Here is a 27,998-nt window from a genome sequence, read left to right on the forward strand (position 1 = left end):
AAGATTTAGATTATTATACATTATTTATATTATTATACAAGGTTTATATTATTTTACAAGATTTATATTATTTTTACAGGATTTATATTATTATACAACGTTTATATTATTATACAGGATTTATATTATTATACAATGTTTATATTATTATACAATGTTTATATTATTATACAGGATTTATATTATTATACAGGGTTTATATTATTATACAATGTTTATATTATTATACAAGGTTTATATTATTATACAGGATTTGTATTATTATACAAGATTTATATTATTATACAGGATTTATATTATTATACAGGATTTATATTATTATACAGGGTTTGTATTATTATACAGGATTTATATTATTATACAGGATTTATATTATTATACAAGATTTATATTATTATACAGGATTTATAGCGCACTGTTTTCATAAAGATTTGCCAAACAATCTACATTGTACACAGTAATCTTCCTCCACTGCCAGAGATAAGAATCTCCCCAAATAAAAAATAAATAATAATCTGCACACATGAATGGGACGATCATCTCTCTTTTCCTGTCCATAGGAGAATTTCCTCCCCTGATTGGCCGCATGTCACATTCTAACCACACCCACCCAGCGGCTCGGGCTGGTTACTGCACAGTCATGATGAAAGAGCGTTTCTTGTCTCGGCAACGTGCGTTCCAAGCCTCCCTTTCAAGTCCAATCAGGAAGTGGGGGTAAGTTGAGCTCCGCCCAGGTGCTTTGAGGCTGTGCATGTGAGCTGAGCTGTGGGTAAGAGATCTGAAGATCGGAAGGTGAGTTCTAACTTCTAAGATTGATAATTATAAGATAGCGGTGACACACAATGCAGTGGCTGTGCACTGTATATGAATATGACGTATCCCTTCCCCAGTGCACAGCTCAGCCCCTCTCACTGTTTATAAATGATAAGAACTTGTTGGTGTATTTCATTGGGGTGATCACCAATGTGTGTGTGTGTATATATATATATATATATATATATATATATATATGGCTCAATGAATGTTGCATGTATATATACGGCTGTATTCACACTGCAGTGTTTTGTGAATGCGCACAAAATTGCATCATGTGTTTTCTGCGCCTTGTCACTCATTCGTTCCAATGGCAGCCCTACATGTCGTCATGCGTCTGAGCTGTGCATGTTTTAACTGCGCTTAAAATAAAAAAAAGTGTTGTGGCGTTTGGGGGGATCGTTGACAATGAATGGCATCACACTTTTTTCGCATTTTGTAAATGCATGCAAAAAATCGCACCGCTTTGTACGCGCTCACGCATTGCTATAGTGAGAACGCAGTCACAGGTGCAACCCCCTGCGTGTATGGCAGCCCATTCATTTCAGTGGGATGCAGAAAGATCCCTGATCCACTTTGTGCATAACATCAGATTGCCATGGTGACAGGCCCCGCCTTCTCCCACAAGACCACATACATTTTTGGTGCAGGGGGGGCTCAGGGCTGATCCTAGGACACAGACGCCTGGGTGCAGAAATATTTCTGGTGTCCCCCACAAGGACGTGGTCATCTTACTAACCCCTCCCCTTTACAAATGTTTCTATGGCAATGGGTCAATGGCACAACACGTGAGGTGGTCAGGGACTGCAGAGGGGGCAAGGGAGGTGGTCAGAGGGGGCACGGGAGGTGGTCAGGGACAGCAGAAGGGGCAGGGAAGGTGGTCAGAGACTACAGAGGTGGCACGTGAGGTGGGCAGGGACTGCGGACGTGGCACGTGAGGTGGTCAGGGACTGCGGACGTGGCACGTGAGGTAGGCAGAGACTGCGGACGTGGCAGTGAGGTGGTCAGGGACTGCGGACGTGGCACGTGAGGTGGTCAGGGACTACGTGAGGTGGTCAGGGACTGCGGACGTGGCACGTGAGGTAGGCAGAGACTGCGGACGTGGCAGTGAGGTGGTCAGGGACTGCGGACGTGGCACGTGAGGTGGTCAGGGACTACGTGAGGTGGTCAGGGACTGCGGACGGGGCACGTGAGGTGGTCAGGGACTGCGGACGGGGCACGTGAGGTGGTCAGGGACTGCGGACGGGGCACGTGAGGTGGTCAGGGACTGCGGACGGGGCACGTGAGGTGGGTAGAGACTGCACGCGTAGCACGTGAGACTGAGAACATGCTGTAGAAGTTGTTGGAGAATGGGACATGCTTCAGGAGACAGTCATAGACTGGGGACATATTACATGAGACTAATAGAAATCACTATACCAGGACAATAGTGAAACACAGATTAGTGTCTCCATGCAGCCCCCGGGTCACAGGTTGGGCACCAGGGCGTTACACTCAGAGCTGCGTACATCTGCTGTATCCACACCTGTGGCTCCCGGGTGCCAAAATGCGTCTGTATTTTGTTATAGGACCCAATACACCCGTGTGTCCTAAGGCCCCAGTCACAACTAATGTAGGGGGAACCAGCTTTCCTGTGCGTTTTTATTTTTTGGTGCATTTTAGCACAACGCACATAGGTCAATTGAATGGTCTGCCCTATGCTCGATAAATAAGCTCCAGAACCTTTTCTAGCATGAAGTGGCAAAAGGCACATCGGTTGTGACGAGTGTGAGGAGGGAGCTCTGATATGCTTAAAACCCAGCACAGCCCGCCATGTTCACCCCCCAACCCCTAGACATCACTAGCCGGGCCACTCTCTGCCCTCCTGTTACGGCGCACAGTCCGCTCCCTACCTCCATCCAGCGGTGACCCTCCATGCAAGCTGCACAGGCATAGCGGGGAGGAATGTGGGATCTCTCGGTGATGCAATCAGTGGTGTATTTAGGTTTTGTGCTGCCCTAGGCCTGACTAAACTCGTGCACCCCTAATTTAAATATGACCCACCCCTTTCTGTCAATGCCACTCCCCTTTCTGTTTAAAATTTCCGAGTGGGGACTCTAGTCCTCAGGGCCTGGGGGGGGGGGAGGTAATGGATTCCCTTAATTTGCATAGATTTCCTCTCACTTCCTGAATGAATTAAAAAGTGTTGCCTATAGTTCTACTTTAAGCAGAAATTCCTGATAATTTATGGAGAGGACTAAGAAGATATAACCATGCCAATGGTGCATCAGAAAACATATAGCACAGTGAGGAAGGTTTGTGGTCCAGGCTGATGGGACAGTCAAAACTAGAAGCAGCTTGCGTTACACTAAAAGTCTAGCACAAGTCGGCGGGGACTCTTTCCGTGCTGCACTAGGCCTGGGCCTTGTTGGCCTAGGCCAGGATACAGCGTTGGATGCAATATGTGACATTTTAAAACGGCAGAGCATGTACAAGCTTCCCCGAGGCCCGCAGGCTTCAAAACGGGCATTCGGCAACACTGAATTTACTGCCTGATGCTAATAGCGGCAGGAGGGGAGGAGATCGCACACACAGGAGCTGACAGGCAGGAAGAAGGGGGAAAGAGCAGAGACTGCGGAATGACAGAAGCACATAAACTGACCACGGTGTCATGCATCGGAAGCCATGATTACCGTGGTCAGTTTACAGAGGGGGACACAGAAACAGGCAGGATAAACCAGTTTTTTTACAGCAGGGGTAGGCAACCTGTGGCACTCCAGCTGTTGCAGAACTACAAGTCCCATCATGCCTCTGGGAGTAATTGTAACTGCCAACCTTGCAATGCCTCATGGGAAATGTAGTTCCACTACAGCTGGAGTGCCACAGGTTGCCTACCCCTGTTTTACAGCATAGAAAGGGGCAGATTAGACAGCACAAGCAGTATGCTGTTTAACCTGCTTTAACTGCTTCCCACCTGCCATATAGTGAAATGACCGGTCGGCAGGAGCACTCTCATTCTGGGAGGATGTTATATGATGCCCCCCCCCCCCCCCCATTCTTGCTGCGCATGTATGCCCACGGAGGCACGTGGTGATCATTGGTGTGTTGGGTACACAGGAAATGGCAGTTATCAGTGCAGCCCCATCAGTGCTGCATATTGGTGCCACCTCATCAGTGCACATCAGCGAAGAAGAAAAATTACTTATTTACAAAATTTTACAATGAAAACTTTTTTTTTGTTTTTTTTATTTTAGCAAAAAAAAAAACACCCCAGGGGTGATTAAATACCACCAAAAGAAAGCTCTGTCTGTCTCAAAAAAAATAATAAAATAAAAATATTTCGGGTACAACGTTGCATGACTGCGCAATTGTCAAAGTGCGAAAGCTTAAAATTGGCCTGGGTAGAAAGGGGTTGAATGTGCCCTGTAGTAGTGGTTAAAGTGTGTTTGTTTTTTGGGGTTACAACCTCTTTAATGTTTTAGCATAGGAATACACTGTGCTTTATGCAGCAGCATTTAAAAAATAAAAAAATCAGGTAATTTTAGTTTTGGACACGGCGGGTGTCTTGCCAACTGCTAATCCCCAGATATGACGCCATTGTTCTTCCTTTATGGAGTCTGTTGTAATCCCAGCCCCCCTCCACCCGTATGCAGCCAATCATAATGACTCCCCCCTTCACACTATGGCATACTTGGACTCTGACACCCCTTCACCTTCTGGGTCGTTGCTTGGAGTTAAGCTGAAATATATTCCTGGATTATATAGTATTGTAACAATAAACTCTGGTCTGTTATGTGAGTTAATGATTACAGACACTTCTTAACCACATCAGCCCCGGAAAGGATTTGCCCTCTTAATGACCAGGCCATTTTTTGCTTTAACTGACAATTGCGCAGTCGTTGCGACGCTGTACCCAAGCAAAATTTATGTCCATTCCCCCCCCCCCCCCACAAATAGAGCTTTCTTTTGGTGGTATTTTATCACCTCTGCGGTTTGTGCTATTAAAGTGGTTGTAAACCCACATTTTTGACTTTTACCTACAGGTAAGCCTATAATAAGGCTTATCTGTAGGTATAAAGAATATGTCCTAAACCTAGTTTAGGAGATATTCCCCCCCCAAATGCGCCGCTGATTGCAGTGGCGCATGCGCAGCGGGGATCCTCGGCTAAAGTACCGGCAGCTGCCGGACCTCGCCGAATTGAAGTCTAGTGCGCGCACGAGCGGGAGTGACGTCATCGCCGCTCCAGCCAATCACAGAGCTTGAGCGGCGATACCCGGAAGACACGCAAGATGACATCTCGCTCGGCGTGGACCAGGTAAGTTCCTCTCACCTCGTTCCGAGGTAAGTATTTCATAATGAGCTAATATGCGGTGCATACTAGCTCATTATGGCTTTTGCCTTTCAGGTGAAAAAAAAAAAAATTAATCGCGGGTTTACAACCGCTTTAACTAAAAAAAAAAATAAAAAAAAAAAAAAAAAAAGTAAATTTTGGGAAAAAAAATCTATATTTTTTTACTTTTTGCTATTTAAAAAAAAAAGTTTTCATCAGTTTAGGCCAATATGTATTCTTCTATATATTTTTGGAAAAAAAAATGCAATAAGCGTTTATTGATTGGTTTGCGCAAAAGTTGTAGCATCTATAAACTAAGGGATGGTTTTATGGCATTTTTATTATTATTTTTCTTTTTCTTTTTTCCTACTAATGGCGGTGATCTGCGTTTTTTCTTTTATATATATATATATATATATATATATATAAAAGAAAAAACGCAGATCACCGCCATTAGTAGTAAAAAATAATAATAAAAATGCCATAAAACCATCCCTTATTTTGTAGACGCTACAACTTTTGCGCAAACCAATCCAAAAAAAAAAAATATATAAATAAATATATATATATATATATATATATATATATATATATATATATATATATATATATATATATATATATATATATATATATATATATATATATATATATATATATATATATATATATATATATATTTGCAGGATTGTGACGAACAGGTCGGACTCTTTTGACACTTTTTTTCGGACCATTGACATTTATACAGCGTTGTCACTGGCAGGCAAGGGGTTAACACTAGGGGGCGATCAAAGGGTTAAATGTGTTACCTAGGGAGTGTTTCTAACTCTCTCTCTCGTCTGTTTACATGGACAGATCCCCGTTCTGTTTCTCTCAGAAGCAATCGTGGGTGCCCGGCAGACATTGCAGCTAATGCTATATAAAGGGCCGCCGTACAGCTATGGCGATTTGCCCAGGAGAGCCAACCTGCCGCAGTATTATGATGGTGGTTGGTCGGTAAGCAGTGAAAAGACCAACTCCAGCCATGTGCTTGTAAGACAGGGTGGTGCACCCATGACCTGGACAGCCCTGAAAAGGATTTGTCTCGCCTCTTCACAGTATTTTTTTTTATCATAAGTGTATTTTAAATGATAGAGACAGAATATCAACCAAAAATCCTGAAAAAACACGATACAAATGTTATAAATGGAGTTGCAGTTCAGTGAGTGAAATAAGTATTTGATTCCCCCCCACTTACCAACAGTGGCCCAGATTCAAGAAGCAATTGCGCCTGTGTAACCATAGGTTACACAGCGCAATTGCTTACTTGCCCCGGCGTTACGAATGCTCCTGATTCAGGAACATTGTAACGCAGACTGCAGCCTAAAATCTGCGTGGCATAAGGCTCTTATGCCACGCATATCTTAGGCTGCATTTTAGCGATGACCGCTAGGGGGCGCTCCCATTGTGATCTGTGTATAGTATGCAAATTGCATACTAACACTGATTCACAACGTTGCGCGAGCCCTGCGTACGCAATTTACGTAGTTTGCGTACGTCGGGTTTCGCGTAAGGTTGCACATCGTAATAGCACGCGCAGCCAATGCTAAAGGATACCCGTCGTTCCCGCGTCGCGACATTTGAAATCTACGTTGTTTGCGTAAGTGATTCGTGAATGGCGCTGGACGCCATTCACGTTCACTTTGAAGCAAATGACGTCATTTGCCGCAATGCACGTCGGGAAAGTTTCCCGACGGAGCATGTGCTCTACGCTCGGCGCGGGAGCGGGAGCGCGCCTAATTTAAATGATTCCCGCCCCCTACGGGATCATTTACATTAGGCGCCCTTACGCAGGGCAAGTTTACACAGCGCACACGCAATTTACGGAGCTACTGCTCCGTGAATCGCGGGTAGCGCAGTAAGTTTCCGGGGCGCAGGGCAAAAACGCTGCCCTGCGCAAATAAGGGGCAAATCTACCTGAATCCGGGCCAATAATTCTGACTCCCAAAGACTGGCTACAGTATGTAGCTCCTCTGGTACACAGATTAGTCAATTTAAAGAAGGTTCTCCTAACGACAACTCATTTTGGAACGCCATGCAAGATTTGGCCTCATGGGGTGAGGATGATCATGAGAAACGTACGTCCGGCCGGCGCTTTTTTTTTACGTCGTTTACGTTAGGCTTTTTCCGGCGTAAAGTTACCCCTGCTATATGAGGCGTAGCTAATGTTAAGTATGGACGTCGTTCCCGCGCCGAGTTTTGAAAATTTTACGTCGTTTGCGTAAGTCGTTCGCGAATAGGGCTGTATGTAAGTAAAGTTCACATCTAAAGCAATGACGACTTGCGGCGTAATTTCGAGCATGCGCTCTGGGATTTTTTCAAGAGCGGCGCATGCGCCGTTCGTAAAATACGTCAAGTACATGGGGTCACAGTGAATTTGCATAAAACACGCCCACACCATCCCCCCATTTGAATTAGGTGGGCTTACGCCGCCACATATACGTTACGCCGCCGTAACTAAGGGCGCAAGTTTTTTCTGCATACGGAGCTTGCGCCCCAAGTTACGGCGGCGTACTGTATCTGACATACGTTACGCCGCGCCGGCAGATACTGCAATGTATCTGAATCCGGCCCACTGTTTTTGGCGAAGAACCTTGTTCACAGCACACAACAAGGGTTTCTCCAAGTACCAAGTCATGTTTTGTTTGGGGATCAAATACTTATTTTACTCACTGAACTGCAACTCAATTTATAACATTTGTATCGGTTTTATTCTGGATTTTTTGTTATTTTGTCTCTATCATTTAAAATACACCTATGATAAAAATTATAGACCCTTCATTTCTTTGTAAGTGGGCGAACTTTCAGAATCTGCAGGGGATCAAATATTTTTTTTTCCCCAGCGTACATCATAGAAGTCATCATAGCGTATAGAAATAAGAGATACATAGGTTCAATAAAAGATTTGTTGCTCCTGCTTTTGGTTTTACGGCTCCGGGGATCTGAGGAATGTGCGAGTTCAAACACAAAGCAGCCACTGGCCTGTGATATCCACTTAGAATGGAGTGATGATTGATTTAATCCTTTTCAGTATTTAGCTTATAGATCCCTCTGATTTCTTTCTAATCAATATAGCACTTGTCCCCGGTCATAAGTGGGCATTTGGGGAAAGCTACTTTGGGGTCTAGTTATAGGATGCATTAAGGTGAAAAAACACAAAGCTTTAACCACTTAAGGACCGCCTAACGCCGATATACGTCAGAATGGCACGGCTGGGCACAGGCACGTACAGGTACGTTGCCCTTTAAGTGTCCAACCGTGGGTCGCGCACGCGCCGCCGGCGGTAAACTCGCGACCCAGTCCGGAGCTCCGTGAACTCGCCCGCAGGACCCGCACGCCGCCGGTGTCCCGCGTTCGGTCACAGGAGCTGAAGAACAGGGAGAGGTGTGTGTGTGTGTGTGTGTGTAAACACACCTTCCCCGTTCTTCTCTGTGGCACTGTCACAGATCGTCTGTTCCCTGTTATAGTGAACGACGATCAGTGACGTCACACGTCCAGCCACACCCCCCTACAGTAAGAATCACTCCCTTGGGCACACTTTACCCCTTAGCGCCCCCTAGTGGTTAACCCCTTCACTGCCATTGTCATTTTCACAGTAGTCGGTGCATTTTTATAGCACTTTTCGCTGTGAAAATGACAATGGTCCCAAAAAATGTGTCAAGTGTCTGATGTGTCCGCCATAATGTCGCAGTCACGAAAAAAAATCGCTGATCGCCGCCATTACTAGTAAAAAAAATAATAAAAAAAAAATAATAAAAATGCCTTTAAAACTATCCCCTAGTTTGTAAACGCTATAACTTTTGCGCAAACCAATCAAACGCTTATTCCGTTGTGTTTTTTTTGTTTACCAAAAATAAGTAGAAGAATACGTATCGGCCTAAACTGAGAAAAAAATGTTTTTTTATATATTTTTTTTTTCGTGATATATATTATAGCAAAAAGTAAAAAATGTTGCATTTTTTTTTCAAAATTGTCGCTTTATTTTTGTTTAATGGCAAAAAATAAAAACCGCAGAGGTGATCAAAAACCACCAAAAGAAAGCTCTATTTGTGGGGAAAAAAGGACGCCAATTTTGTTTGGGAGCCACGTCGCACGACTGCGCAATTGTCAGTTAAAGCGACGCAGTGCCGAATCGCAAAAACTGGCCAGGTCCTTTTACCTGCATAATGGTCCGGGTCTTAAGTGGTTAAAGCTCCTATTCAATTTTGTGAACAGCTTTGTGCAAAAAGGTTATAAAAACAGTCTAATATTTTGCTTTCTGATCTTCACTATCCGCTTACCAAAAATAATTGTATAAGCTTGCAACATAAATGCCATAATGTCCGGGTTTGGGGGGGACATTGGTGGAACAACGTCATCTGTTGGCTAGCTGTCGGTCTTGGTAGTACTGGTCATATGTTCCATCACCTTCCTTGCCAAGGCTGGACATTTTTACACATAGGGCCATTGTCTGATCCTTGGCCCAGATTCAAGAAGCACTTGCGCCCGCGCAACCATAGGTTACGCAGCGCAATTGCTTACTTGCTCCGGTGTAACGAGTGCTCCTGATTCAGGAACCTCGTTACACCGACTGCAGGCTAAAATCTGCGAGGCATAAGGCTCTTATGCCTCGCAGATTTTAGGCTGCATTCTTGCGGGGGCCGCTAGGGGGGCGCTCCCATTGTGTATCGGCGTGTAGTATGCAAATTGCATACTACCACTGATTCACAAGCTTGCGCGGGCCCCGCGCAAGCCAGGTACGGAGTTTCCGTATGGCTACTTTTAGCGCAAGGCTGCCCCTTCTAATAGTAGGGGCAGCCAATGCTAAAGTATAGCCGGCCTTCCCGCGCCGTGAAATTTGAATTTCACGGTGTTTGCGTAAGTGAAACGTGAATGGCGCTGGACGCCATTCACGTTCACTTAGAAGCAAATGACGTCCTTGCGACGTCATTTGCCGCAATGCACGTCGGGAAAGTTTCCCGACGGAGCATGCGCTGTACGCTCGGCGCGGGAGCACGCCTAATTTAAATGATTCCCGCCCCCCAGGCGGGATCATTTAACTTGCGCGCGCTTACGCCGGGCAAATTTGCCGGCGCGCCCTTTGCAATTCACGGAGCTACTGAATTCCGTGAATCGAGGGCAGCGCAAAATATTTGCGGGGGCGCAGGGAAAAATCGTTGCCCTGCTCCCCCGCAAATATCGCGCAATTCTACTTGATTCTGGGCCCTTTAAATGCTTGAACTGAACTGAGCTTTCAAGAGACCATCAATCAAAAGAGAACTGTTCGATTTTATTTGAAGAGGAACTCCTGTATTAACAAGGTGATGGTGATATCAGTGGGTAGGGATCATGGGTAACGATAAAAGATCAACCAACATCAGTGAAAGTGACGGACACATCTTTGTTTTAATAAATATAGTAAAACCTTGGTATGAGAGTAACTTGATTTGAGAGCGTTTTGCAAGACAAGAAAATTGTATAAATACATTTTGACTTGATATACAAGTGGGGTTGTCCCGATACCGCTTTTTTAGGACCGAGTACAAGTACCGATACTTTTTTTTTTCATGTACTCGCCGATACCGAATACCGATACTTTTTTTTAAATCCAGCCTTGTCCCTAGATGCAGCCTTGTCCCTAGATGCAGCCTTGTCCCTAGATGCAGCCTTGTCCCTAGATGCAGCCTTGTCCCTAGATGCAGCCTTGTCGCTAGATGCAGCCATGTCTCTAGATGCAGCCATGTCTCTAGATGCAGCCATGTCTCTAGATGCAGCCATGTCTCTAGATGCAGCCATGTCTCTAGATGCAGCCATGTCTCTAGATGCAGCCATGTCTCTAGATGCAGCCATGTCTCTAGATGCAGCCTTGTCTCTAGATGCAGCCTTGTCTCTAGATGCAGCCTTGTCCCTAGATGCAGCCATGTCGCTAGATGCAGCCATGTCTCTAGATGCAGCCATGTCTCTAGATGCAGCCATGTCTCTAGATGCAGCCATGTCTCTAGATGCAGCCTTGTCCCTAGATGCAGCCTTGTCCCTAGATGCAGCCATGTCGCTAGATTCAGCCATGTCGCTAGATTCAGCCTTGTCCCTTGATGCAGCCATGTCCCTAGATTCAGCCTTGTCCCTAGATTCAGCCTTGTCCCTAGATGCAGCCTTGTCCCTAGATGCAGCCTTGTCCCTAGATGCAGCCTTGTCCCTAGATGCAGCCTTGTCCCTAGATGCAGCCTTGTAGCTAGATGCAGCCATGTCCCTAGATGCAGCCTTGTCCCTAGATGCAGCCTTGTCCCTAGATGCAGCCATGTAGCTAGATGCAGCCTTGTCCCTAGATGCAGCCTTGTCCCTAGATGCAGCCTTGTCCCTAGATGCAGCCTTGTCCCTAGATGCAGCCTTGTCCCTAGATGCAGCCTTGTCCCTAGATGCAGCCTTGTCCCTAGATGCAGCCTTGTCCCTAGATGCAGCCTTGTCCCTAGATGCAGCCTTGTCCCTAGATTCAGCCTTGTCGCTAGATGCAGCCATGTCGCTAGATGCAGCCATGTCGCTAGATGCAGCCTTGTCCCTGATGCAGCCTTGTGTCCCCTAAGAGAAAGCCAAGTCCCCCCCCCCCCCGCCGCTGCCGACATCTAGTTGATCAGCGCTGGCGGAACATAACAGCTTTCATTTGAATAGCTGTGTGTTCCCCGCTGCACCTCGTCATGTATAGACACTCCCCCTTGCCTGGGCACTTTGATAGACAGATCACCCGTCCCATGACGGGTGGGCTGCCTGCATCTTCCTTCACATTTTCCCGGGGATGTGAGCGGGCCACACAGTGCAGAGAGGCGGGAAGAGGAGGAGCAGTGTCCGAGCCGAACTGTCAGTGTTGATTCTGAGGCTGAGCTGTGTGTGAGAGAGACATACAGCTCAGCCAATCAGCCGCTAACGTAGTTGCGCCGCAGCCCGGAGATGACACAGGCACGGCCGCATAGCGCTAGGTGAGCGACGGCCGCGAACTGTGTTAACCCTGTCCAGGCCGCTTACCTCCCGCTGTGCGGCCTGATCATCAACAGGCCACAGAGCGGGCGGCACTGGAACAAGCGGTGGAGGCTGGCGGGCCACATGACAAGGCTTGGCGGGCCGGATTCGGCCCGCGGGCCTTGTTTGCCACCCCTGATCTAAGGATTTATTAGATAATGAAATCCTTAATGATGACTTAAAGTGATTGTAAAGTCAGATTTTTTTATCTTAATACATTAAGATAAAAAACCTTCAGTGTGCATCAGCCCCCTTAATACTTGCCTGCGCCCCATCTAGTTTCAGCGCTGTTGTAGGAATGTCTCGGTTGCCTGGGACTCCCCTCATGGGGTGAGACAGCAGCGTGTTGCCATTGGCTCCCGCCGCTGTAAATCAAAGTCAGTTAGCCAATGAGAATAGTAAGGGGGCGGGAGTGGGCCATGGCTCAGTGTCTGAATGGACACAGGGAGCTGTGACTTGGCTCTGGTGCCCCCATAGCAAGCTGCTTGCTTTGAGGGCACCCAACATGAAGGAGGGTCCAGGAGCTCTAAAGAGGGACCCGAGAAGAGGAGGATCCAGGCTGCTCTGTGCAAAACCAACTGCACAGAGCAGGTAAGTATAATATGTTTAATTTTAAGAGACTTTATAATCACTTTAATAAATGTGTGTATATATGCAGTTATGAGATATTGAAGAAGAACTGTAACGTAGAAGATCAAAAAAGTCAGATGCAAAAGCAGATCTCTAAGACCCCTTTCACACGGGTGGACCGTTCAGGTTTTTAGCTTGTCGGTTTTAGTTTGTCCGTTTTTTAGGCGGACCTGAACGGACACTCCGTGCACCCTCAAGGGGCCTAATAGTGGGTACTGGTGTACGGAAGCTCAAATTGGCACATAAACAGTGGCCCCTTGTAATTTGCATGAGACCCCCCCCCCCCCCAAATCGGAGTGCAGATTAAACAGAGGGATGAATAACCATGTTTTATTTATTTTATTCTGCACAAGTACTGGTATCTTGTTGCCATTAATGATTCATTTTATTTATATATGTATTTATTTTGTGGTTTGCAGTTCCAAAATGTCTGGTTTATGGGAGGATGTATTCAGCAACGCGCAGCTGCTAGAGGAGGTGGCGCCCATCGCTGTGGATTCCGCCTTGTTGCAGGGCGTTCTTATGAGGACAAAAGAGACTCCGAACTCTTCTGATGTAAGTGACGTCTGTAGCCTTTATGAGAGCAAATTGAGATGTGCATGATGGAAACATTTAGTTTAGTTTAGGATTTGTTCGTTAAATAATTTAGTTTTGTCATATTCGTTACATTTGATTTGTTTTTCAAAAATAGTTTTAGAATATTTAAAGGGGTTGTAAAGGAATTTTTTTTTTTTTTCATAATAAGCATCCTTTACCTGCAGACATTCCTCTTTTCACTTCCTCATTGTTAGTTTTTGCTCAGAAGTTGCTCTATTTCTTCTCTGTTCTGTTCACTTCCTGCTTGTCTGATTTTACTGACCACCGTGAAGGGAGGCTTTACTGGGGTGGTCAGTAACGTGCTCACCCCCTCCTGGGAACTACATTTGTGCGGCAGGACGCTCTCTACGTGTTAGAGACTTCAAGGAGGTGTGAATTACTGGGCGTGCCGCAATGCATACTGGGAAATGTAGTTCTTACATGAACGAGCGATGCAAACCAGGAAGTGAATGAGAGAACAGAAACTAGAACGCCAGAGGTGATATAGATGAAGGAATTTATCAGGTATTTACTCGTTTTTTAATAGAATCATTACACTATTCTGTCTGTCTACCTTGCAGACATTCATTTTAGGCAAAAAAATGTTTTCCTTTAAGATTGAGTTAGTATATTATTTTTCTTTATTTTGTTTTAAATTGATTACATTTTCAGACGGCTACATTGAATGAATGAATGAATGAATGAATGAATGACTTGTATAGCGCTACATATGCATACTGTATCGCCTCTAGGTGCTTTATAGTCTTACATTCTTTATAGTCATATATTATTTCACTTTTATTTATTTTTTTGCAACATCTTTCCATTTGGAATCCAAATTTATTTTCAGATTTCTCCAATTCGTTATTCCTGTGCGTTATTTAATTTCATTTTTTATGTAGTTGGAGTTTATTACAATTCAATCTCTTACTGTGAGTTGGAAATTCAGCTACATCTGAATAACGATTTTTTTTTTTTTTTTTATATATACGAATTTTTTTTTATATGAATTTCGATTTGTAATGAAATGAATTGCAAAGATACATGTTGAAGTGAAAGTCGCGTCTAGTAACGTAACGCGTTGAAATTCAAACCTTGTTACAGAAATAATTTGTTGCTGTTTTTATCTTTATTTTATAGCTAAATGACACTTTGACCATAATGCCGCGTACACACGATCATTTTTCAGCATGAAAGAAAACGTTGTTTTTCAGCATGTCTAAAAAAACAAAGTTTTCCCAACTTCATCATTAAAACGACGTTGCCCACACACCATCGTTTTTAAAAAATGATCTAGCAAAGCGCGGTGACGTACAACACGTACGACGGCACTTAAAGGGGAAGTTCCATTCGCCTTGGGGCTGCTTTAGCTGATTTCATGTTAGTAAAAGACGATTCGCGCTTTTCTGTCTGTTACAGCGTGATGAATGTGCTTATTACTCCATTATGAACGGTAGTTTTACCAGAACGAGCGCTCCCGTCTCATAACTTGCTTCTGAGCATGCACGTTTTTTTTTCGTCGTCTTAGCCCACACACGATAATTTTTTTACAATCCGAAAAACGACATACCGTATTTATTGGGGTATAGCGTGCACCCCTAAAGTTGCCCCGAAATTCCTGTAAAAAAAAAATGTTATAAGATTTTATTACTTACAGTTTTGGTGTCCGTCTGCGGCCTCGATGGTGTCCTCCCCGGCTTCTCCAGCGCGCCTCAAGTCGAATCCCCGCTTCCCGCGCTCAGTTCGAACGCCTCCGCCGACATATACCAATGTGCAGTACACTCGGCTACATTCGGCCAGGCTCGGCTTCGCTCGTGCTCACGCTCTGTGACGTTTATGCGTGAGCACGAGCGAAGCCGAGCCTAGCCGAATGTACCCGAGTGTACTGCACTCGGTATATGACGGCGGCTCCATTCAAACTGAGCGCGGGAAGCGGCTATTGGCGTATATCGCGCCTTATTTTAAGGGGAAAAAAGTGCGCGATATACGCCGATAAATACGGTAGTTTAAAACGACGTTAAAAAAATGCAGCATGTTCGAATTTATTTTTTTTGTCGTTTTTCAGAACCTGAAAAATGATGTGAAGCCCACACACGATCATTTTGAAAAACAACGTTTTTTTTTCATGCCGAAAAATTACCGTGTGTACGCGGCATAAGGGCTGGAATGTGATTGCTGTAGGTTGGGATACAAATGAGTTTGTGATATGTTCTTGAATTATTGATAGTTTTTTTTTTCTTAGGTTGTGAACTTTGCCCCTTTTACTCTGCTCCCGTCTCCAGTGCCCAGATCTCTCTTTGAACAAGCCAAGTCTGTACAGGAAGACTTTAATCTCCTGGTGGATCGGCTCAGTCAGAACCCAACGTTCCTGGAACAGACGCTCACCAGGTACATCAAATTCTACCTTCTTATAATGAATGATGGTGGAGGGTCCAAGGGCGGACTGACAACTCATGGGGCCCCCGGGCAATAGGAGATTATGGGGCCCCCAGGCAATAGGATATTATGGGGCCCCCCAGGCAATAGGAGATTATGGGGCCCCCCAGGCAATAGGAGATTATGGGGCCCCCCAGGCAATAGGAGATTATGGGGCCCCAAGGCATTAGGAGATTATGGGGCCCCCAGGCAATAGGAGATTATGGGGCCCCCAGGCAATAGGAGATTATGGGGCCCCCAGGCAATAGGAGATTATGGGGCCCCCAGGCAATAGGAGATTATGGGGCCCCCAGGCAATAGGAGATTATGGGGCCCTGTGCAATAGGAGATTATGGGGCAGCTATAATCTTGGGATTTTTAGACCAAAAGGATGTCAGTAAGGGATATTTCAGGGACAGATATAAAAAAAACACAGATTTGTACATACTGTCCCTGGTTTTACTGAGGCTGGCAACCCTGATGGGGCCCCCTAGTGGCGAGTGCACAAATGGTCAGTCCACCCCTGGGAGGGTCTCTGTGAGGACTATGGCAGGTCAGGTTTGCTCCTCCATTCACAAAGGGTTCTTCAAAAAGTTTCTGTGCTCCCCTTTTTATTTTATTTTATAAGTTTTTGCAGCAGTCTTCATCACAGTGTGACAACTCTTATACTAATCTACGAGGTCAGCGGCCTTGCCAGCCTAGTCACGTGAAGCTCTCAGACAACCAATTACCGTATTTATTGGCGTATCACATGCACTTTTCCTCCTTGAAAATAGGGGGCAAATCACGGGTGCATGTTATATACGCCAATAGTGTACCAAGGAGGGGGATCGTTATGGGCACCACCAGAATTCACCGAGCCGTCATCTCCTGTTTACTTGGCTCTCACTCGGCAGTCACACACAGTCCCACCTTCACCACCAGGATTGTACCAGAGTTCTGTCTATCACAGGAGCTGGTCCAATGCCGATGGCGGAGGAGGTACTGTGTGTGACTGCTGACTGAGAGCCGAGTACACAGGAGATGACGGCTCAGTGATTTGCTGCATTGATGAGAGATGGTGAGGCTGAAAATGGGCATTAATCAGGCTGCTTGATCTTGCCTTCTCCCCTTCTTTCACTGTCCCCAATCCATCTACTGATGAAACAGAGCCTTGGATGCACTCTGCACATGCACAGTTTGGTGTGTTGTTGTTTTTTTTTTTTTTTTGGGAGAGTACATGTGATCAGCACAGAGCCAATCGGCACTGCCCAGAGGGTCAGGGGTCATACAACCTCCTAGAATAGTCTGAGTACAATGAAAACTCCTCCTATAAGCTTTAACCAGACACTGATAGAAGTCACAAGACTGCTATATACTGCTGATGAGAAAAGGTATCTAGGAGTTTATATTCACTAAAACTATTGAATTTCCATGTTCTGTGTATTGAGGGAGACCAGATACAGGGAATGCAGGCTCCTTTGAGTTTAGTAACACTTTAACTGGTAAGAAAATAAATATATAAAATTATAATGTGGGGGGGGGGGGGGGGGGGGGAATGGAAAGCAACTTCGCTGTCCTGCACTCACCCACAAATGCAAATGTGTGCATTAGGGCGGGCACATGTATGTAACCAGTGACCGCGCTACACGTGATCTGTTATTGGGAACGTGACTTTTTTTTTTTTTTTTCCATATATGACTTTGTTGCGGCTTGCTGTCATTTTAGAAAATGAATGGAGCTCACAACTGTATGATCATATTGTATACCCAGTACAGCAGCTTGTAAGATCCAAACGGATCGTTGGTACCTAAATTCAAAATAATTATAGCTCATATTTTTTTTTTTTTTTTTAACAATAGATTTTTATTGAAAGTATTTAATTAACATAACATCTTTTCATTGTCACCTTTAGTCATTTGTAAAAATAATTATAGCCTAATACTGATTGGATGCTGAAGTCTGCTGATCTTTTGTACATTGCCTTTCACTTATTGGATAATGGAATAAAAGGCATGTTGTTTTTTTTTTTTTTTTTTTTTTACTTTTTTTTTTTTCATTTTCTTATCCAATGTGTATTCCAGTGCCATGAAAGTGGACGATTTTATCGAACGGCTTTTTAAAGTCTACAGACACGTGCTGGACGAGGGTCTGGCGCAGGTATGTTACCAATTTCTAAAACTTGCATATGTGGCAGTCTATTCATTTCTCACTTTGTGTAGCTAAATCTTGTCTCTTTTTATGTTTCTTAGTCTGTGTTTTTAGGCATCAATAGATCGGATTATATGTTTGACTGCAAAGAAGATGGGGCAACGGCGCTGAAGCAGATCGAGATCAATACCATCGCTGCTAGTTTTGGAGGCCTCTCCTCGCGGACGCCTGCTGTTCATCAGTAAGAAAGGGCATAGAGCGGGGATATGCAATTAGCGGACCTCCAGCTGTTGCAGAACTACAATTCCCATGAGGCATAGCAAGACTCTGACAGCCACAAGCATGACACCCAGAGGCATGATGGGACTTGTAGTTTTGCAACAGCTGGAGGTCCGCTAATTGCATATCCCTGGAGAGGGTACATGGGAAGTGGCTACTGTTTTTGCCCCTGTTCTGTCAAAGTGCCCCCCCATCCATCGATGGTGCCCGAGACTAACTGTGCATGCGCCGTACGTCCTAGCACAACTGCTGATTTGCCAATCAGCGGGGCTGATGTAATCATGGCGCATGCGCACATCATAGGAGGGATCTCTCGATGGGAGATACCGTTTCACAGCCACAATTTAAACCTATACAAACAGCGGGGAAACCGGACCATCAGCACACTGTAAAGCCGCCCTGCAACAGCGAGGTACAACGTGAGAACTATGGGTCTCCCCCCGCTGTTTGTATAGGTTTCAATTGTGGCCGTGAAATGGTATCTCCCAGCGAGAGATCCCTCCTACGATGTGCGCTTGTGCCCAGGCACGTCACTCTAGCTGATCGGCAACTCGGCTGGAGTGCGCCGCCGTCCTGCGCATATGCGGGCACTATTGGATGGGGGGCACTTCTCGACAGAACACCCCCAACTAAGCCTTCATAAAGAATGATGACCATACAGTGTTCAATTTTTATCATCACCTGTGTACTGCAAGAGCCTACCTAGTTTAATACGAATTGAATAGGTTTGTGCACACATTACATAGTTTTGGTAACTCCAAAAAAAAAGATTATACAATCGCACTGTATAGTGCATGGCCTGCCTAAGGTTACATGCATGACGGTGTATTTTTATGTCATGGGAAAGCTTTTTTTATTTTTTATTTTTTTTTGCACATTTCTTGCATTTCCTTTCTTGTGTGGTCAAGTGTCATAAAGCTGAACACCAAACGGCTACAAATGAACAGTTTAATTCTGTGTTCCTAAATAAATGAAATGTATTTTTACATGCATCTAACATGAGTACCTGAATCTGGCATCCCTGAGGGGCAGCACTAGGAGCTAATTGGGGCTCAAAAACCTACACCTGCTGACAGGAGGAGAGGGCAGGGTTGGTGACTTATTGGTGTGTAGCTGTTTCTTCACTATCCAGAGTGCAGGCTCTGGGGAAGGAGGTGACACCGGTGTATTCCTTAAAGTAAGTGGGGCCACACTCTTGCTGTGCTGTCTGCCAGAGGTGTATAAACCCTTCAGCAGGTAAGATTAGATCAGATCATTGTATTTAATACAACTATGTTTTTACATGGTGGATTGCTCACATATGTGACATTTTAATGCTGTACTTAGCTGTTTTTTTGGAGTTCAGCGTTAAAAAAAAAAAAAAAGGCATGGGGCATGCAGTAGTTAAAGCAGTTCTCCACCCTAAAGTGAAGTCGCGCTGATCGGCACCCTCCCCCCCTCCGGTGTCACATTTGACACCTTTCAGGGGGAGGGGGGTGCAGATACCTGTCTAAAGACAGGTATTTGCACCCACTTCCGGCCCGGCATTCACGGGCAAAAGGTTGGGCATTGCATCACATCCCCCCCCCCCGTTGTGTGCTGGGATCAATCGGCGGGCGCAGCGCGACTCGCGCATGCGCCGTAGGGAACCGGGCAGTGAAGCCGGAGCGCTTGACTTCCTGGTTCCCTCAGCGTGGATGGAGGGGGGAGCAGCAGGGTGACGCGCGATCGCTCGTCCTCTGCTACGGACAGCGCTGGACTCCAGGACAGGTAAGTCAGCAGCTGCAGTATTTGTATCTGCTGGCTTTTAATATTTTTTTTGGCAGAACATCCGCTTTAATGTACCCACAACTATATATATATATATATATATATATATATATATATATTAAATATTTTAGGTAGGCCCTCATACTACACAGTTTTTGGTCAATTTGGTGATTAAATGATCAGATTGTATAGTGTGCAGCCAACTGTGGACTTAAAAAATAAAATAAAACAAATAATGGACCCCTGGAGCTTTTAGCCATAATGTGCTGTTATGCACAATGTGACAGTTATTTTTTTTTTCTTCTTTTTTTTTTTTTTTTTTTTTTTTAGACATGTCCTGAGGACACTGGGCAAGTCGGAGGAAGCCTGTAAAATTCTGTCAAACAACCCGTCCCTCGGGATATCCCGCGGTATTGCAAAGGCCTGGGAACTGTATGACTCACAGAAGTAAGTGTCTTCTCTATGCCTTGTAATGCTAAAGCATCTGTCTACCCAAAACTGAGATCTGCATTATGGCCAGGGGCGTAGCTACAGGGGTTGCAAGGGTCGCAAGGGATTGCCCCTGTACACCTACACCTTTTGCGCCTCTCCTATCCAGTTTCCCTCTGCTGCCCCTGGCCAGGCCACTATGCTCTATCCACCGGCTAGATCTAGGGGAGTGATGTGCTCACACAATGCACACATGAAGGAGAATTGTGAACAAATTCAGCTGTATTGTCCTGCAATCTGAGTTGCATCCCAGTTCTGTCAAACAACCCGTCCCTCGGGATATCCCGCGGTATTGCAAAGGCCTGGGAACTGTACGACTCGCAGAAGTAAGTGTCTTCTCTATGCCTTGTAATGCTAAAGGATCTGTCTACCCAAAACTGAGATCTGCATTATGGCCAGGGGCGTAGCTACAGGGGTTGCAAGGGTCGCAATTGCAACCCGGACCCATGCTTCAGTGGGCCTGTCCACCCAAAACTGAGATCTCCATTATGGCCAGGGGCGCAGCTAAAGGGGTTGCAAGGGTCGCAATTGCAACCCGGACCTATGCTTCAGGGGGCCAATGCGCCCCCCTGTACACCTACACCTTTGCGTCTCTCCTATCCAGTTTCCCTCTGCTGCCCCCGGCCAGGCCCCTGTGCTCTATCCACCGGCTAGATCTAGGGGAGTGCTGTGCTCACACAATGCACACATGAAGGAGAATTGTGAATAATTCAGCTGTATTGTCCTGCACTCAGGCTGCAGAATCTGTGTGTGAGGAATTGGATCCCAGTTCTGTCATTGTGTGATTAGGCTGTGATTGAAGGCTTTTCCCCCCACATGTGACTCCTAATGGATTTAGGGCAGTCACTCAATATGAGCAGGTTTGGTTTCTCTGCCCCAGAACTAGCATGTAAATTCTTCCATCGGAGCCTCATCACATACGTGTTCAGATTCATATAAAGTTGCATTTAAATTATTTATTTTTATTTTTATTTTTTTCACAGGGCTGTTGTCATGTTATTGGTTGAGAATATGCAGAGGAACATTTTTGATCACCGATGCATTGAGAATGAACTGTGGAGCAGGTAATATTTCACAGCTGATATGTTGTGTTTTTTTTTTTAAGCGTTACTTAAAGGGGAGTTCCGTCCGAAATCTGACTTTTAAGATAAAAATACCCCTAGAATACTCATGCCTCATGCAATGTAACAAAGGTATGCTGCAAACTATGCCCAGTTTTCTATCTGTGCAGCATTGTTTTCTTACTTTGTGAAGTTTCTGCATCGCGCGGCCATCTCCAGTGTGGGCATCTGAAGCCACAGTGTCCTCCTTCCTGGATTCCGAGCATGCTGGCTACCCAGCATGCACCTGTTGATCTTGCGCATGTGCAGTGCAATTTTGGTCAGCTTGGCATGACCCAGCCATGCCAAGCTGACCAAGATTTTCCATAGCTGCCAATGTTAAATGTTACTGAAGCCATGCGATGCCAAGCTGGCCAAGAATTTTTATAGACGCCGTGCCAAGCTGACCAAGATCTCCCTAGAGGAGGAAGTGAAATGGATATAGGCCTAAATTGGCTAAGTGAACAGAAAAAAATAAAAATAAATTGCCAATTTAATTTTTAGGATCACATTCGTGCTGCATGGTGAGGAGTGAAACATGTGGGTGGAACTCCGATTTTTAACTGCAGCAGAGCAAAAACAGGTCTCCTTCCTTGCCAACCAGGCCTGTGCTGTGTTGCAGAGCTACGTGCATTTGAGGCCTGCATGCACAGCAATACAAATACTTGACAAATCTCTAATTTCCTTCCTCTTCCCTTTTATTTTTTTTATTAAACATAATTTTTGCTTTTTAGAAACATCAAAGTCATCAGAAGGCGTCTTACAGATGTCTATGAAAGGGGATCCTTAGATGAAAAGAAGCGCCTATATGTGTAAGTATCTGTGTTTTAAATAATATTTGGTTATTCAAATAACACTAATCTAAATGATCATTGTAAAAGGGGATAGGGAGCTGCCTAAATCTTTAACTCCACCCTGTGACAGCGTGTGGGGGTTCTTCTCCCCTGCAACCCCTGTCACTATTGAAATTTGTGTGGCTGTGCGAGAAATGTGAATGTATGAACTACTGCCACCAGGACTTGTATTTCTCAATGGAGCACTGACACTTCCTTCAACTCTAACTGAAAGCCCATACCTTGGTTTAAATTGAAGACTTTGCGGGAGCTTAGCATTGCACCTGCGATTTGCGGTTGCAATGCTTTACACGCTGATTTGCAAAAATAAATAAATCTTAGAAATAAAATGAATAGCCTTTTTAGTTCAATCTTATTTTATTGAAGAAGACCATCTATGGATAGTAATAGAAATAATGATTACAGTTACATGAGATGCCTCATGTATAATGCCTTTTAGAATGGATTGGTGTAAGTAATTGTCAATGATGGATATTCATATCTGGCTAACAAGAGTGTAATGTCATTTTTAGGGATAGATACGAGGTTGCGGTGGCCTATTTCAGAACTGGTTACATGCCTCAGGATTACAATGAACAGGTTTGTTCTGTCGTCATTCACATAGGATTAAATTGTTTATCATTGTGCCTTTCAGTGAGCTTTGGACATTACAAACTATAAACTGCTGGTGCTTAAAAAAATAAAATAAAAAAAATCCTGCAAGGCAATGTCATCATGTGCTAGTATGCATGGAGCATGTGCAGGGAGCATTGAATATCTGATTGTGTGGAGAACTTCTGCATGGATCTGTATTTACCTCAATTTGAAATCAGTGATGCCCATCCATGGGTCACTGTGCATTCCATGTAATGAAAGCGAGGAAACGGACACAGGGGGGAAAAGGTAAATCTCCTATGAACCAATGCCTGTACCTGCTCTCCTGTCCGGGTGACACAAGGCTCCCAGAGATCCCAGCAAAAAAGAAAAGAAGTCATTCTTTGAGATAATGGTGTATACCTCTCCCTATGGGAGACCTGGCAGTAGGTTGGGAGGTCTGTGACTGCGAAGACGTACTTCATTGCAGGATCGCATACCTCTCCCCTTTTTTTTTTTTTTTTTTTTTTTTTTTAGCCCATTCCAGCAGCTCCCTATACTCCGTCCAAGAGCTGATCGATTTATTGACTTTCATATTTAACCACTAGGGGCCCGCACTTTAGTCGAATGACGGCTACAGCGCGGACCCCAATTGCCGGGAGGACATCAATAGACGTCCTCCCCTTTGTGGGCGGGCCCCGTGCGCGCTCTGGTCACCGAGTCACTGAGACTCAGGTGATCACGGATCTAAGTAAGGGGCCGGTCCCAACCCCTTACCACGTGATCAGCTGAGAGCCAATGACAGCTGATCACGTGATCAAAACAAAGCTTGGTAATCTTTTTTTTTTTTTTTTTTCTTTTTTCTTTTTTTCTCCTCGCGCTGACAGCGTGAGGGGGAAAAAAAGCCAATCACCGGCTGCTGAGTGAGGGACATCGGTCCCCAGTGGAAGATGCAATTCTGCCTCATTAGTGGACACAAGTATCGCCTGCCAGTGACCACCAGTGGCACCTATCAATGCCCATCATTGCCACCTAGCAATGCCCACCAGTGGTGCCAGTCAATGCCACCTAGCAGTGCTGCCTATCAATGTCATCTACCAGTGCTGATCAGTGCTCATCACTGCCACCTATCAGTGCCACCTATTAGTGACAATTCTCAGTGCCACCTATCAATGCTCTTCAGTGCCGCCTTATCGGTGCCCACCAGTGCAGTTCATCAGTGCAGCCTTATCAGCGTACATTAATGAAGGAGAAAAATTACCCGTTTGCAATTTTTTATAACAAAATATAAAAACCTTAGAGGTGATCAAATACCACCAAAACAAAGCTCTATTTGTGGGAAAAAAATCATTTTGGTACAGTGTTGCATGACCGCGCAATTGTCATTCAAAGAGTGAGAGCGCTGAAAGCTGAAAATTGGTCTGGGCAGGAGGGGGGTTTAAGTGCCCAGTAAGCAAGTGGTTAATAAAAAAAAATCTTCACGTTCTTTCCTGAAGAAGCCACACGGTGAAACATGTAGAAAAATATGGACTTGATGAAAATATGTATGTGAATACAGCGAATCGTTGTCAAAAATAGGATGTTTGTGTACACATATGTTTATGATTTATATTGTATGCATCAGTTTTATGATACTGTTTAATTTTGTATATATTCTTATATAAACTTCCGAGTGATTTTCTATGGTGTAATGCACCCATAAAGTCCCATTTCTCCCAAAATTTCCTTTATCTTGTCGGTATGTTGGTGCCATATCGTTTGTTAAAAAAATTCAATGCTGATCTCTGCCCACATATATAGTTCAGAATAAAAAAAAACAGGAATAGTCTTTGTATATTTCCTGAAAGATATTGTGGATTTATTTTACTGTCCCATCTGAAGTAATCTAAACCACATTCTTAATGTCCATTAGTAGCTGTCCATCATTTTTTCAGTCACCCTCTGCCCCTAATAGACACAGGGTAACTTATATGAGGGACCTGGGGAGCTGAAACAAGGGTTTCCCAACCTATCCATGGGATTCTGGGTAGGGCTGCAACTAACGATTATTTTCATAATCGATTAGTTGGCCGATTATTGTTTCGATTAATCGACTAATTGGATAATCTTAAAAAAAAAGTGTGGTGTACAATTTTTAGTTTAATATGTAAATAAAAAAAAAGGGGAATTTATTCTTATTTATTCTTAAATATCCATATGCAGTGGTAAATATAAATAACCAACTACAGTAATTGTAATGCCTTCTATTACCTCCACTTTCTCTGGGTTCAGATGCTGATCCTCCCTGCACAGAGTTTTTAAAGTGATTTTTTTTTTTAAACAAACTTGTTATACTTGCCTGCTCTGTGTAATGGTTTTGCACAGAGCATCCCAGATCCTCCACTTCTGGGGCCCCTCACCGATGCTTCTAGCTCCTCCTGCCTTCAGAGTGCCTCAATAGCAAGCTGCAAAGTATAGTATAGAGCGCCAGCTATAGCAAGGTAAAAAAAACTTCTGCCTTTAGAACAGGGGTGTCCAAACTTTTTTCAAAGAGGGCCAGATTTGATGAAGTGAACATGCGTGAGGGCCGACCATTTTGCCTGACCTTCTTTGAACCATTAAAATGAAATGCAAATTAACAAATACACTGCCCAACAAGAATTCTTTTGTCTCTGTGTGGTGAAAAGTCTAATGCCGGGTACACACGAGAGGATTTATCCGCGGATACGGTCCTCCGGACCGTTTCCGCGGATAAATCCTCTGAGGATTTTGATCCGATGGAGTGTACATACCATCGGATCGAAATCCGCGCCGAATTCCCATCGCGATGACGTGTCGCGCCATCGCGACGTGCGCGACGCTGTCATATAAGGAATTCCACGCATGCGTCGAATCATTACGACGCATGCGAGGGATGGGTTCGGACGGATCGATCCGGTGAGTCTGTACAGACCAGCGGATCGATCCGCTGGAGCCGATTCCAGCGGATAGATTTCTTAGCATGCTAAGAAATTTTTATCCGCTGGAAATCGGTCGGCCTGAAAAAAATCCGCGGAAAAATATCCGCTGGGTTGTACACACCAGCGGATCTATCCGCTGGAACTGATCCGCAGATCAATTCCAGCGGATAGATCCTCTCGTGTGTACGGGGCCTAAGGATGAGCTCAGGCATGTTATTTGGATATACCATATATATCAGCGTATAACACACACCTTCACTTTAAGAGATTTTTTTTTTTTTTTTTTAAATAAAGAACTGTGAAGCAAAATAAGGTTCACTGCCCATCAATGCAGCCTCACCATTGCAATGAATGCAGCCTCACCATTGCCATCAGTGCAGCCTGATCGATGGCCATCTGTAGCCTCTGAGGGGGCAGGGAGGGGGCGGGACTAGCGCAAACACATTACATACAGGAGAATCTCATATTTGCTCAGCGGCCTTTTTAATACAAAGTCACACCTCCTATGATAGACAGAACAGTCGTCTAATGGCAGCCCGGAAGACGGAACTTCCTATTACCAACGCCGCAGAGTAAACAGGAGATTCTCCGTTGTGTAATCTGACAGGACTCGTCCAGCCCCCTCCATGTCCCCCCCTGAGGCTGCCAGAACAATAAATACGGTATATAGCTTGTGTGGCCCCCCAACAAATCCCAGTGGCGCTCAGGGATTCATTGGGGGCCACAAAAGATATATATATCCAAATTACCAGTGGGGCCGCATTAAACTGGAACGCGGGCCGGACTTTGGACATGCCTGCTTTAGAACCTCTCACTTCCAGGACTACATGTCCCATGAGGCATTGCTCCTCACACTTTCACATTCACAAAGTCTCAGGCACTTAGTGACATGTATGGATGGTGTACTGAGCTGTATGTGTGCTGCACTGTATCTCCTGATATGTAAACAAATAATCCATACTATATGCAGGCCAACTAATCGATTATGAAAATAGTTGACAACCATTTTCATAATCGATTCGTTGTTAACTAATCGATTAGTTGTTTCGGCCCTAATTCTGGGTTCCACGGGCTCCCCACCCAAAGCGACTCCCGTCACAAAGCTGACATTTGCACTTGGCTGATTGATTGATTCAGTAGTGATTCACCCCCCCCCCCCCTCCTCCTCAATTTCTGTTTGCATGTTCAGACAAGGTCTTGGGGAGTTTTAAAGGAAACCGTTTCTGCTATTCTGTCTTTTGAAAAATCCCCACTAAATATAGTAAAAGTTATGAAATTATAAAAAAAAAAATACAAGTCCATTAACGTCTTTTGAAGTAGCCCTGAGTGTCTGAGGCACGTAATATGACCGGTGCCCTTTATGTTATTCTAATGAACTCTTTGCCTCATTTAGGGTTGGGAAGCTCGTCTGATGATGGAGCGATCGGTGGCTGTGAAGTGCCCAGATATAGCAACCCAGCTTGTCGGCACCAAGAAGGTCCAGCAGGAGCTGAGCCGACAACATATTTTGGAGAAGTTTTTGCCTGACTTTCCGGAGGCCGTGGCCCGAATCCGGGAGACCTTTACGGGCTTGTACTCCTTGGATATCGTACGTGGGGGATGGGGGGGGCGGTTTGTGTTACTAATCCTTATTATCTTCTGGTACCGTACTTATATGGCGCACTATAGTACCGTACTTATATGGCGCACTATAGTACCGTACTTATATGGCGCACTATAGTACCGTACTTGTATGGCGCACTATAGTGCCGTACTTGTATGGCGCACTATAGTGCCGTACTTATATGGCGCACTATAGTGCAGTACTTATATGGCGCACTATAGTGCCGTACTTATATGGCGCACTATAGTGCCGTACTTATATGGCGCACTATAGTACAGTGCTTGTATGGCGCACTAGAGTACCGTGCTTGTATGGCGCACTAGAGTACCGTGCTTGTATGGCGCACTAGAGTACCGTACTTGTATGGCGCACTAGAGTACCGTACTTGTATGGCGCACTAGAGTACCGTACTTGTATGGCGCACTAGAGTACCGTACTTGTATGGCGCACTAGAGTACCGTACTTGTATGGCGCACTAGAGTACCGTACTTGTATGGCGCACTAGAGTA

At 44.9% G+C, this 27,998-nt stretch overlaps 1 protein-coding gene across 2 annotated transcripts in view; it reads left to right on the forward strand.

Annotated features, from left to right (window-relative positions):
- Positions 1-684: 684 nt before the first annotated feature.
- Positions 685-27,998, forward strand: part of GSS (glutathione synthetase) — a 40,548-nt gene continuing 13,234 nt past the window's right edge. Inside the window, exons 1-11 of one of the 2 annotated variants that reach the window (XM_040330653.1) lie at positions 685-792; positions 13,202-13,337; positions 15,601-15,746; positions 17,837-17,912; positions 18,005-18,144; positions 20,262-20,305; positions 20,674-20,746; positions 21,404-21,484; positions 22,255-22,332; positions 22,887-22,953; positions 27,280-27,474. In XM_040330653.1, the coding sequence (XP_040186587.1) occupies positions 13,209-13,337; positions 15,601-15,746; positions 17,837-17,912; positions 18,005-18,144; positions 20,262-20,305; positions 20,674-20,746; positions 21,404-21,484; positions 22,255-22,332; positions 22,887-22,953; positions 27,280-27,474 (1,029 nt within the window). In that variant the 5' untranslated portion in view covers positions 685-792; positions 13,202-13,208. Of the gene's footprint in view, positions 793-13,201; positions 13,338-15,600; positions 15,747-17,836; positions 17,913-18,004; positions 18,145-20,261; positions 20,379-20,673; positions 20,747-21,403; positions 21,485-22,254; positions 22,333-22,886; positions 22,954-27,279; positions 27,475-27,998 lie in introns of both variants that reach the window. The other variant, XM_040330652.1, reaches the window with a different exon arrangement.

The sequence above is a fragment of the Rana temporaria genome, chromosome 12, assembly GCF_905171775.1.
Source record: "Rana temporaria chromosome 12, aRanTem1.1, whole genome shotgun sequence".
In the NCBI taxonomy this organism is placed as follows: domain Eukaryota; kingdom Metazoa; phylum Chordata; class Amphibia; order Anura; family Ranidae; genus Rana; species Rana temporaria.